The following is a 12,143-nucleotide window of genomic DNA, read 5'->3' as shown; positions in this document are numbered from 1 at the left end:
CCATGTGGGATAACATTTGCCTTGCAATTTATGCTCGGTCCTCTGTAAACATCAGTCCTTTTGCAGCAGAAGACCACCGTGTGTTTCACTTTTGAGGCCCCCAGACTCGTCGCTTCACATTTGCCCTCTACCGCGACTCCACCCAACTCCAATCTGCAAGTGCTGCAAAGCCAAACGCCTGATGTTGATAACAAAAAAACCCTATTCGTCCTCGGGAACACCTGAAAACAGCCCAAATCGCATTCGGTGACTCTGCATGGCCGGTGTCAGCTTCGCATACGACAGGGATACTAGCTCCACATAAAGGGGAAAAGACCTACAAATGGTAGCTTCGGGATCACCACCGCAAGGACTGCGAGAAAGTTGATCGTGAAGTACGCCAAATCGTAATGCGTGTAGTGTGTGCTGAGGAGGAACAGCACAATTGGCACACTGAGCAAGAACTTCTTGGCGGGCGTGTATTGGGCTCCGTCATCGATTTGTTCCCACATGTTCAAGTTGTCGTATGCACCTGCGTTGAACTCGAAGGGCACTCCTCGAACGTAGTGGAACATGAGGTATGACCCAGCCATGTACGAAATGTTTGTCAGAGTCCAGGATGTCTCCTGCGACACGCCGGGCATGATGTCGTAAAAGATCTTGAGACACATGATGAGGATAAGGTGGATTGTCCATGCTCCTGTAAGTGATTGAGAACCCAATGTCAGCCTCCGTGTCCTGACAGCGCATGGCTTCCCTCCGGTATAATGTCCCTCGTGGTCCCACAGACTAAGCACAGTACCCACTCACCTTTGGCATTGACCCAGTTCGCGTTTCCATTGGGAAGTGCCGCGCGGTCACTGAGCTGCTCAACAGTCTCAGGGGGCTCGTGGTAGACCTGGAGGATACTGCTCGACCTTCTCCTACGGGCCGTGTTTGTCTCCGCCATTTTGTACACACTCCCTCGACGCGGCGGGTTAGTCCCCGAGTCGTAGGAGACGGTCCGCTGGAGCAGAATTGGGGAAGACAGCTTGCCGGTATTGTCGGGAATTGTGGAAAAGTTGCTAAGTTGTCCGGCCGAGAGGACGGACGGGCAATTCGGACAGCGCGAAGAACTCTGGAGGGGTAGGGTAGATCGAGCAAAGCTGTCGCGGTGGCCGATCGGAAGCGCGGTTGCTGTGGCACGGGATCGAGCTGGTAGTCTCGGTATGGAGCTTCGGCGGCTGAGAGTTGCTTTTGGCAATGGGGTACGAGGACCAATTGGTTATCGAGACTGCGAAATGATATCGATTTAAAAAAGATGGCTACTAGGGCGAAAACAAAGGTCAGCGGATTGCCGTCTTGTTCCAGAGGCAAGCGAGCTGAACGGAGTGGACGGCCGCTGTCTCGAAATGCTGTCTCGAAATGCTGTCTCGAAGTGCTGAAGCAGACAGTCTTGCTCGGGGGTACAGAGTCCAGCTGTACGGCAGGCTATTGGATGCTCTGCAACCCGAGGCGTAGCTCTTGTTGTGCGCGTCGAGACCTGTGATGTGTGGAATCCGGGATACAGAGCAGCTAAAGACCCAGGTGTCCCGTCGATGGATCATGGCCGAGACGCCGCCGGTGACACCAGACCGACTTTCGGGAGAGCAGGGGAGGAGGGGGGAGGGGAACCTACACAATAGCGATGGACGAGAAGAGAAGTTGAAGCTGGCCGTGATGATGGCAAGCAACAAGAGAGCAGTTGTGCTGGGTTATGGCTGTGGTTGCGGTGATGGTTATGTATGTACTGTACTGTACTGATTTGTCCTGTTCTGTCAGTCGTGACAAGGGAAACCAGAGCCGGCGGTGGGTGAATGGACGAATGGGCGAATAGATGATAGATATGTCCAACCTTTGGGGGATCCAGGGAAAAAGAAAAAGGGCCCCTGTTGTCAGTTGTCAATTGTCTAGACCTGGCTTGCCTTGTGCTGTGATTGTCGGCTCGGTCTGGGCAATCTGGTGCAGTTCGGGGCCAGTCCAAATCCAGCTCGCCAGTCTGCAAATGACAACCAGCACTGAGCAGCGCAGGGCCCGACACGGTGGTTGTCGCCTCCTTTTTTGCGGAGCCGGATTTCAATGGATGTTACGCTGCAGGTTTGGCGGTACTTTCAGGTCACTGCGCAGGTGGTACGCGGCCAAGTATCTCCGCACCCACCCACTAATAACCCTGACGCGACGGCCAGGACGGCCGTGCTGGTTGTGGTTCTGCTTGTGCAGGGGGGGAAGCTCACTCGGGCACCCGCGCACCTGCGCAAGCTCCCAAGGCTCGGGCCAGGGTTTTCCTTTTAGTGCCACCCGCAGCTCATCTGGCTGGCGCGGGGGCTTAGACCAGACCACAAGGAAAAGGGAAAACGGAAACGGATCTCGGCAGGCACACACACACACACCAATTGCAGCCTTTGACGGTTTGACGGGCAAGAATTTTGACCTCACTGGTGGAACTGACTTTCAGGTACGCGCAGCCAGGCTACCTAATTCACCACAAACATATCGACCCAGGGATCTACTTCACTCAAGAATTCCGTTTCCAAAAACGCCATCTGGCTGGGAGACGCGATTCGTGAGGAAATACGCTTGAGGCTCCAATCGAATTTGCATCCACCTCTGGCGGTCAAAGTCGTACGTATCACCTCGCATCGCCTTACTGTCAGGGCAGTCATCGCCACACCCTTGCGCGCCCGAGCCACTCTGAGCTCAAGTCACCTTTCGACGTCAGCCCATACCTCATCCTGTCATTCCCGTCCGCCAAGCCCAGTGCAGATCAAGCCACAACTCACTGGCTATTCACTGGATCTCAACGGCAGAGATTCTGTCGCTCATCCCAAGTATCGGGTGCCCCGCAGTCAGGAAGCAGCTTGACAATCAGGCACCTGACACAGATGATGGTCGATCGGAGCATTACATCTTGCCTTGAACCGGTCTAACTTCGATCAGTGTGGATCATGACGGACCAGGACGTGGATAGAGCTGCCATGACGGCAGCAGAGGTTGAGAGCACCCCAGCCGTTGCCACCTCACCTTCAGCTGGCGCTGGTGAGGCAACTCACAAACGGCCAGCCGAAGACAACGGTCCTGTCTCTCCTCGCAAAAAGGCCAAGAATGACGAATCGGAGGGGGAGATATCTGATGGCGTCGATGAGGGAGAGGTTGAATCCGATGCAGACTCAAAGGCAAGCGCTTCAAAACAACAGGTTGGCCAGATCTCAGGCTGGAACAGCGGCGTCACCAGTCAGCTGCGCACCTCTTTTGGATCTTCGGCCAAGTTGAAAGCCCCTAAGCTCACACCTAAGCTCACACCTACTGCTGTGAAATCGCCTCCTGCACCTCCAGAGTCATTGGCCCCAGAGATCCTCAGCGAGCTAGTTGCCGCTGTTAAGGCGGGTGAGACGACCACCCTCCCGCCAGTTGAGGAGCGAGAGCTATTTTGGGCAGTACCCACGTTCAAAGCGGACTTCGAAGGAGCAACTTGGGCTGAGATATTCAAATCGATGTTTGCTCAATGGTATGCCCTCACGTTCTGCCTGTTGACTACCCAATCTGTCTCAGCGGCAGAATTAGACTAACAAGTTGCGTAGGTCTACAGACTTTGTCACTCAGAACAAGGGAAACGTCGACCAGGCTGGGCTTGAGCCCATATTCCTGAAGGACTTGTACCTTCGAACACTCGAGGAATCAGTACCTGGAGTCAATCCAGAGCTGGTTTCGTTCTCTCACGGTCAATTAAGACGTACTTCCAAACGTAGCCCATTGAGACAGGTTGCAAAAGGGTGGATCAAGGATCCAGCCAAACCAGGAAAACGTGCAAAGAAAGAGGCCAAGGAACGGGCCAAAGAGACGGTTCCGCAAGAATCCAAGCAAGAATCTGAGCCTCCGAAGCAGCCGCCCACAAGACAGACGAGAAGCTCTTCCAGAATGGCGGAAACGCAGGTCAGTGACGTGAGCGACCCGGCAGTCTCTGCCGATCTGGAACCTTCTGCAACATCCTCCTCGGGTCCTCATCTTCCTGATCTTCGTTTGCCTCCGCTAGCCGAGCTTGCTTCTCAAGAATCGCCTGCTGTCACTAACGGGGATTCTCCAATGGACGAGATTAACGATGAAAACGACAAGGAACGGAAGCTCAGTATTATGGACCTAGATGAAACGAAGGCTGGCAACGACACATCGCCCCATTTGCCGACAGAAGCTGAGCTTGAGCAGCTACATCGCTACTTTCCAGGAGTTCCCGATGATGCTGTTTTCTGCCTCACCTGCGCTTCCTACGGCCACAACACACCTAATTGTCCTGAGACAACCTGCAAGTTCTGCCAGCAAGGGCATTTTTCTTATTCGTGTCCATCTCGACAGAGATGTGCAAAGTGCAAGCAGCTTGGCCACACCAAGGGCTCTTGCAAGGAGAAACTTGCAGTGGCTGCAGGCGAAGGGTTCATGGAATGTGCCTTTTGCCAAGCTCAGGACCACCAGGAAGAGGGCTGTACCGAGATCTGGGAAACATACCGACCGCAGGTAGGCCATATCAAACAGGTGAGGTCAGTGCCTATCTTTTGCTATTGTTGCGGCGCGGAGGGTCATTTCGGCACGGACTGCGGCCTGGCCGATCCCAAGATACCTCCAAGCGCGACGTGGAGCAATGCAGGAGCGTCTTTATACGTCGATCCCTCGAGTTCAGAGGAAGCCATCGCGTTCCAAAATGTCCTGCCGCAAGCCCAGACAATCTCGGCGCCAGTCATCCCAGGACGGAGTATCAAGCCACAATCGCATATCATATTCGAGGACAGTGGCGACGAGGACCACGGCAACCAAGAATTTCTGAGGGCACCAGCTGCGGGACCCCGACGCCCAGGACAGATTCAGATAACGTCGAACATCAATTTTGGCGCCCCGGCCCCTCCTCCCGCTCAGAATGGCAGTGTTGCTCAGCAGGGCATAACAAATTCGAAGCAGCGGCGAAAGCAGCGCGCGGCAAATGTGCCAGCTTCTTTGCCTCCCAAGCCACAGGTAGCCGCACCTGCTCCTGCCCCCCAAGCTTCCAAGAAGGGCAAGAGAGCCAACAACAAGAAAGGTGGAAAGAATCCTCAGCAGCAGCAGCAACAACAGCCTCCATTGCCACCTGGCCCACCACCTGGGCGCAACGGCTGGCGTCCCCCAGAGTTTCAGGGACGAAGTGCTCCTAGCACGCGGGGTCGCGGGGGCTTTAGCAACCTGAGTAGAGGCGGCGGCGGCGGTCGCCGTAGCGGTGGACGGAACTGAAAGGGCTCCAGGATTAGGAAACATACACAAGCAGTCTAATGACTAGGGTTGAATTGGACGCCCAGTGTGGAACATAAAGCCGACTTTAGAAGCATTCAGTCGTAGCGGCTTGTATCTGGTCTTGAAATCTCTCCGCGATGGTACGACTACCAATCACAGTGGATGTAAAATTCCTGCAAAAAACATGCGTAAGTTCATCATGATGATACCTTTCGTTGTGACGGACGGAGTGGGCCAATCTCCTAAGTAGCAGGAGATGGCTAGCTTTGAGGCAGCATGTCAGAGATGGATGATCCGTCCTGCTCACATCGCGGGATAGGAACGAGACAGACACGATGCCTCTCAAACAAGGTGGCACGAATTTCAAAGCAAACCGACTGCTGCAAAATTGAACCTGATCGTCCACGTGCGTGAGTGATTCAGTGCTTGCTGCACAAATCAAAAGCTGGCTCCCTAGTGGGTCTTTTAGACAGCCCTTTCCCTCTTCTGTGGACGACTGCGGATGGGAGCGGCTGAGGCTGGCACGGCGTCCTCCACAATTTCCCCACAGCGTGGGTCTTCAGCCGTCAGCCTTGAGCTTAACTCGACGTACCCGAACATGCCTCGGTCGCGGTCGAGAGTGGAGCGCAACGACCCCCCGCCACGGCGCAAGTCCTGCCATGCCTGTGTAAAGGCGAAGCGAAGATGCGACCAGAGGCAGCCGGCTTGCATCCGATGTTCCCAGAGGGGGATTGCTTGTCATTACCCAGCCCGAGCAGCCCGGTCTGAAGCGCCATCAACTGATCCACTGCCCGCGACACCGACAGCCCTGGGATCGGATTTCCTCTCGCATGTCGCCGATGTAGACGATACTGTTATTAGTTTGCTCGACCCGGTTCATGAGACAGAAGCCCTCGGCCAATTGTGGCCCAGCCAGAAGGCACCATGTCTGCAGCATCCAGAGCTGCCTTGGACCTCAGCAGAAGGCCTCAACGAGTCAACACAGCTCGCACAACCCCCGAGCTTGGCACTCGCTCTAGATGATCGCGAAATATTTGGAAGTGAAGCTGTGGACTCCAACCTTTTCTTTGATTTCACGGACAGCACGCCGACGGGTGTGGACATTGCACTGAGAACACCACTTGGAGTTACTGCACCGAAACGGATGGACCTGGCAGCTCTCCACACTGCTCTGGAGACCAACTTCTCGTATGCAATGGACAGGATAAAAGCGGCACCAGCGACTATGCTCCTCGAGAATCAGACTCCGTGGTGTCATCCACTATTGTATAGGGAAAATATGCCTCGGGTGATTCAGGGTAAGTAATGATAACTATTCAGACTTATAAATATGCAGTGTCAGATTTTGAGCGGTCTCAAGTAATATTATGGTGGCAAAAGTCAGTAGCTAATTCTGAACTCAGACGCCATCTCTGCGTGCGCGCTGCACGCATCCAAAAACACAGTCAACGCGCGCGTTGTCCTGCGTTGCATTGATACCAAGGTGGATGATCTCCTGGCCTCCCCGTCACAACCAGGGCCTCTCGACGCCCTAGCACGCACTCAAGCCCTACTTCTCTACCAGACCATCCGCTTCTTTGACGGCGATATAATAGCTCGATCATCGGCCGACGCAACGTTCGGCGAGCTGGAGTCCTCGATCCACTCCCTCCACGATCACATTTCATGGGATGCCACCGATCCAGTGGAGAGTCTCACGGGGGGTCCCGACAGTTTGTCTCTGTTGCCGCCTTCACGGGAGTTCTGGAAGGCGTGGATATTCCAGGAGTCCGCGCGGCGCACATTCCTCGTCGCCTCCTTCTTCGTGCACATATGGAAAATGCTCACTGGGCGGCCGCCGGCCAGGCGTTGCGGCGACCAAGAACTCCTGCGCCAGTGCTGGACGCTGTCGGCACATCTCTGGGAGGCAGGGGACGCTGTCGAATTCGCGGCTGCTTGGCGTGATAGGAAACACTATGTTGTTCGCAGGGGTGCTGTGAGGAGTACCTTGCGAGATGCCGAAGCGGGTGATTTCGAGTCGTTCGGGAAGATGTTGCTAACTTCTGCTCTGGGTATTGATGAGACGAAGGCGTGGTTAGCTTCAATGGGTGCAAGACTGTGAAGGGAGATCTATCCCAAGGGTTATCTATAGCATGGTAAAGCCAGTATGAGTCCGTTGCTTCAATTGTCAACGCTGTTACCGACTAGCGAAGACATGCATCGAAGTGTCTGTGCCTTGTATTACATTTGTGTCGCCTATCCCATTTCCTTTAATGCAATATACAATGAGACGCTAAGGACAAAATATCGATTGAATACTAGGCCTCGTTGGAGCCATAGAGCGCCACGGTAGGGAGTGCTGCGCGAGGATGATACATTGGCCATGCGTCTGCCCATTCTCATTCTTTTGCGGTTGTTGACCAACACTCCTACAGACTTGGCGGAGGCTGCAGACAACAGCCCTCGTCGGCTACTCTTCGAGTATCTGAGACCCAGGAAAACCGTCCCAAAGATCACTATCTGTTGCTTTGTTATCCCTTCGGGGATTCAAGGCCGGTCGGAAAGCGATGTCTCTTTGCTCAGACACTGTATCTCAAATAGTACTCAAGGAAGGCTGAGCATACTCAGGTGTTCGTTCTGAGGCATGGAAGCAAGACACAAGGCTCAGATGGGGCAACTATATTGTGAAAGCGCATATGGTAACCACAGAGCAAGTTATTTTGCCTGTAAAGGAAGTACACTTTGAACCTTGCAATATGGGGGACACACTGGAGCTAATACACCGATGAGTGGGGATGCTCAGCAAGATCTTGAGATGAAATTTTGTTCCGATAGATCGCCTTTTGATGTGGAGCTTTATGAAATACACGTGACATCCATTCTGTACGTCTCAATGGTGCTACCTTGAACTAGCTTTCGAATAAGCTTTGGCACGGATGTGAGTCTATCGTTCCGTCCACTCAGCGTGGCTAGTTCGAGGAACCATCACACATGCACGAGTCGCCAAAGCCAAAATGCGGTGACCTCGATGGGTAGCCTACGCCCTTGGTACCCGGAACTTTGGCATCGGAAAAGCGTCTGGCGGAAATGTGTGAAATGTGCTCGGTGTCCCAACGGCCGCCCACCACACTGTTCTCCACCTGGCCAATTCTAACCCTCCCCGCAAGCTGCGTGTCTCGAAGCCTCATGACATCGACAGGACCTGACAGGCAACCGGCCCACCCGTTCAAGCGAGATTCTTGAAATTCCGGTTTCCTTTCCTCCTCTGCCCTCGCCTGGAGCTGGCCGGCTCGGTGATGGCGCCGCCCCTGATAGGAGGCCTTGCGTCACGCGCGGACAACGGCATGAGCTTGGGATCTGGACATGGCCTCCGCCTCGAAGAGACTCTTCCTGGGAGCATTGCGAGCGTGCTGACTTCGCTTGTGACTACGAGCGTTGTGTTCCACTTCTTCGGTGGGTTAGACCGGATAGAAAGGCGGCTCAATAAGCTGTGGCTGAGACTGGCTACAGGGCAACGATATCAACAAATATCGCAATGGCGTAATGTGTCTTACACTGACTGTCGTGAGTTTTTTCCCAGCCGTTGATGACCAGGGATGAGTTGTCCCTAGGGTTGGTCGCTAATCATCCAACCGTAGTGATACTCGCCCTTTTCACCGACTCGTGGCTGTTTTCTGCCACCTCCTCAGTGCTTCAATTCGGTGGCTTCGACCTGAATACCGACGCTCACGCCTGTAAAGCCGCTTCATACGTTTGCGTAATTGGCTATTTCATCAGCAAGGTATGACACCACGCAAAGCCATATGATTCATGAACACTGAGTGGCTGACACTTCGCCGAAGGCGGTACGTTGCCTTGAATCCGGATAGCGCCAGACAGGCGTTCATCCAATGGCTGACTGTAACTAGCTGATCTATCTTCTCCTCGTGGAGCGCCTTGTATGTTCAAGCTTTCTGCCTTCGTGTCACGAGAGCTCAAGTAATCTAACCGTCATAGTGGGTGATAAGAGGCTGTGGGCGTGGTCGACTCAAGTCCAAGCTCTACCTCTTCAACCTTGCCGCTGTGTTGGGTATGTATCGAATCCATCTTAGGCATACTGCGTGTTTAAGTTCCCTAACAAGAGCAACCCATAGTGTGCTACGTCGCTTGGCTTCCAGTTTATGTTGTCTTCCACATTAGCCACGACAATTCCGGCATTGTAAGTAGCTTTCAGAAAAGTTTGACTTCTCAAGGACACTTTGATATAATTGTCCTCAGATCGCCTCACAAGCAGGCTGGAGAATTTTTATTGGGCTCTACAAATTTATACTTGACGCGTTGACAGCTGACTCTGGGTCACTGTAGTGTATTATCGGAATACGCCAGCAATTCCTTGCTGCAGCTTTTGCGTGTGATATTGTGATCAACGTAAGTGTTTTCTGATTCGCGCCGTTGCGAGGCAGAGAAGTGTTTATTCAGGACTAATGGTTGTATCACTTAGCTATGGCTCACATGGTGGTTCCTATATCCATTAATCAGTGAGCTATTCTACCTCCAATTGCGGCCCCTCCTCTCAAACTCACACGAGACTTCTAGAATTGAAGCCAGCAGGAACGAATAGAATAAAAGCAATAGCCTGTCCCAGACGAGCCGGCCAGGACACAGATCATAGTGTCAAGCGCCTCTATAACCTTGCGCGACGGACATTCCTCGGTTCAGTAATAGCGTTGACGGCGACCTCACTGTGAGTATTCAACCTACATTATAACAACTCATAGTCTTGCACCGTATCTTATAAATCCCAGGAACCTGGGTTTATCAATTGCCTATGATGGACAAGCCGCGTGGCTGTGTCTCATGCTCTGCAGGATCGATGGTAAGGCATTCAAGGATTTAAACCGCAGTCGAAGAATCGAAAGAGAAATCTGTGTGAAACTGACCATTGGGCCTAGTCTTCATTTGCGCTGCCGTTGTCAATTGGATCACTCAAAAGGAACCCGCTACACCAGATTATCGAGATAAACCTTGGGGCGTGCCAAAATCTCGCGGAACTGGATTTACGACTCTCGTAGGGAATCCGTCTATTCCAGGGCACCCGCACGTAAGGAGCTTCGAAGGTGTGGTAGGAGATGCTCACCCGGGCAGCCTCGTGCCTGGGAGTGTTGCAGCAGGGCATACGGGTTAGGGTTAGACCACTTAAATAGCTATTCTGCCCTTCAGGCCAACCCTCTCAAATTTAAACTTACAACACTATAAACGAATACACTATAATTGCTCTAATAAATGGTAGCTATAACTGCTTAACGCTGTAAAGCATTACTAGATGCTGAAAAGCATTACTAGGACTATTAAATTCACTATTAATTAAACTGCAAGGACTTCTTTGCGAAGCTGTTGAACTCCTGATGCCGGAATTCCGAGGCGCAGAGCCGGTAGAACTCTACTGCGAGATATCCGCGCGGAGTATTACTGAACGTTGAATTCCTTGTTGATGAGCTTTTAAGCTGCCTTTGATATGGCTTGAAAACTTGTTATTTGTTGGAATTTTGATTTTAGAGAACGCTGATGAGCGCTTGCAAGCTTAAGGCCCTTCTCGAGAATTATTTGACATCCGTGCGAATGAGGTTGAAAAATAAACTGGCTGCATTTGCCCTAAACTTACCTACTTGAGTTTTAGCACTAATGTTATTGGCAGGTATGCTCTGCAGATATTAACTAGTATTTGCGTTAGGGCAATAGCAACTTATTAGATTACTTTCGTTATTCGGTATGGCTTTGGGTAGCGAGTTATTGGCCGCTGGAGGGGCTTAAAACCTTTAGGAACGCTTTAAAACTATAGAGGCTTGTTTTATTTTACTAACTAACTTTAATTTTTTGCTGTTTATTCTTAATAGCTATTTAAACTTTTAATGTTAATAAATAGGAATTTAGTTAAATATGCTTTTGTGTATTGCTGCGGACTGGCGAGCTGCTGCTGCTGGCTGTGTTTAAAACTTAGATTTGCTTTGTGATGATGGAAAAGCTTGAGGCTGCTGTGAAGGGGATGTTTGAGACTTTTTTGTATTCTTGGATAAGGATGAGGAGGATGTATGTTGATGTTATCGATAGAGGATATAAGAAATTGGTACTTTGCAGAATTTAGGCTTTTGAAAGTTAAAGTGAGAGGAGATTGGAGTTTTTAACCCTGAGTATTTAGATTTTACTAATGTTAGGGTGGTTATTATTGGAAAGGATTTTATTTATACTAATATTTGGACTTTTTGGGATTGCCTTAATACCTTTATGGATAATGAGGCAACTTGTGATGATGTTGAGGAGCAGCTTGTTAATATCTTCTTTACCTTGCTTTAAGGATTTGCCGTGATCTGGTGGACTAATGAAACCTTAGTAGTTTGCTGCTATTAATTTTGATGTGCTAGCCTGGAAGGTATTATAAAGGCTATAGAGACCTGTTTTGTAATAGATTTTAGATGTGCTATATAGAAATTTTAAGTAATAAACTTTTACCTGCAAGATTTTTTAAACGATAAGTATAATTTATATAAATTTATTTAGAAAAAGTTATGTTATGCTAGAGTAATAGGAACTTTGGATTGGTTTAATAATAATTGGCGTGGAGTGATAACTAATATCTAGTTGGGTATAGACTTTAACATCTAGCAGTATTTGTAACCTCCCTGTAGAGGTTAAACTATGGAATAGTATATGTAGTTGATGGAAGAGTTTAGAACTTTATTTTTTGCTGCTACCAATTACTAGCACCCTTACTATTATTTTTAAAAAATATAAAATAGCAAGACTAAATATAATTTTCGATACGCTGGAGGATTGAGCTGCTGTGATAAATGATATGCTGCAAGTTACTCTTTATGGAGGGATAGAGATAACAGAGGCGGAGGCTATGATAAGAGGTATGATAATAACTGAAAAGATAGAGA

At 50.7% G+C, this 12,143-nt stretch overlaps 3 protein-coding genes across 3 annotated transcripts; 2 read left to right on the top strand and 1 right to left on the bottom strand.

The window, feature by feature from the left end:
- Positions 1-201: 201 nt before the first annotated feature.
- On the bottom strand, positions 202-928 carry J7T55_001094 (uncharacterized protein; the record flags this gene model as incomplete). Its single annotated transcript, XM_053140375.1, has 3 exons — positions 202-252; positions 321-679; positions 790-928. The coding sequence occupies 3 exons, from the start codon at positions 926-928 to the stop codon at positions 202-204; spliced, it is 549 nt and encodes a 182-aa protein (XP_052996740.1).
- A 2,014-nt stretch (positions 929-2,942) lies between these two features.
- On the top strand, positions 2,943-5,247 carry J7T55_001093 (uncharacterized protein; the record flags this gene model as incomplete). The annotated part of the gene is made up of 2 exons (XM_053140374.1): positions 2,943-3,502; positions 3,576-5,247. 2 exons carry the CDS (start codon positions 2,943-2,945, stop codon positions 5,245-5,247), a joined length of 2,232 nt encoding a protein of 743 aa, XP_052996739.1.
- Positions 5,248-5,749: 502 nt separating this feature from the next.
- J7T55_001092 (Aflatoxin biosynthesis regulatory protein) lies at positions 5,750-10,390 on the top strand (the record flags this gene model as incomplete). Its single annotated transcript, XM_053140373.1, has 14 exons — positions 5,750-6,435; positions 6,520-6,545; positions 6,651-7,320; positions 8,140-8,164; positions 8,436-8,790; positions 8,865-9,007; positions 9,135-9,164; positions 9,223-9,295; positions 9,360-9,424; positions 9,571-9,633; positions 9,707-9,743; positions 9,802-9,949; positions 10,011-10,081; positions 10,158-10,390. The coding sequence occupies 14 exons, from the start codon at positions 5,750-5,752 to the stop codon at positions 10,388-10,390; spliced, it is 2,625 nt and encodes an 874-aa protein (XP_052996738.1).
- Between the last annotated feature and the right edge of the window lie 1,753 nt (positions 10,391-12,143).

Source organism: Diaporthe amygdali, assembly GCF_026229845.1.
Source record: "Diaporthe amygdali strain CAA958 chromosome Unknown NODE_6_length_1560011_cov_65_102424, whole genome shotgun sequence".
Lineage (NCBI taxonomy): Eukaryota > Fungi > Ascomycota > Sordariomycetes > Diaporthales > Diaporthaceae > Diaporthe > Diaporthe amygdali.
Note: the sequence above shows the minus strand (reverse complement) of the source record. Positions and strands in the feature narration are given on the sequence as shown.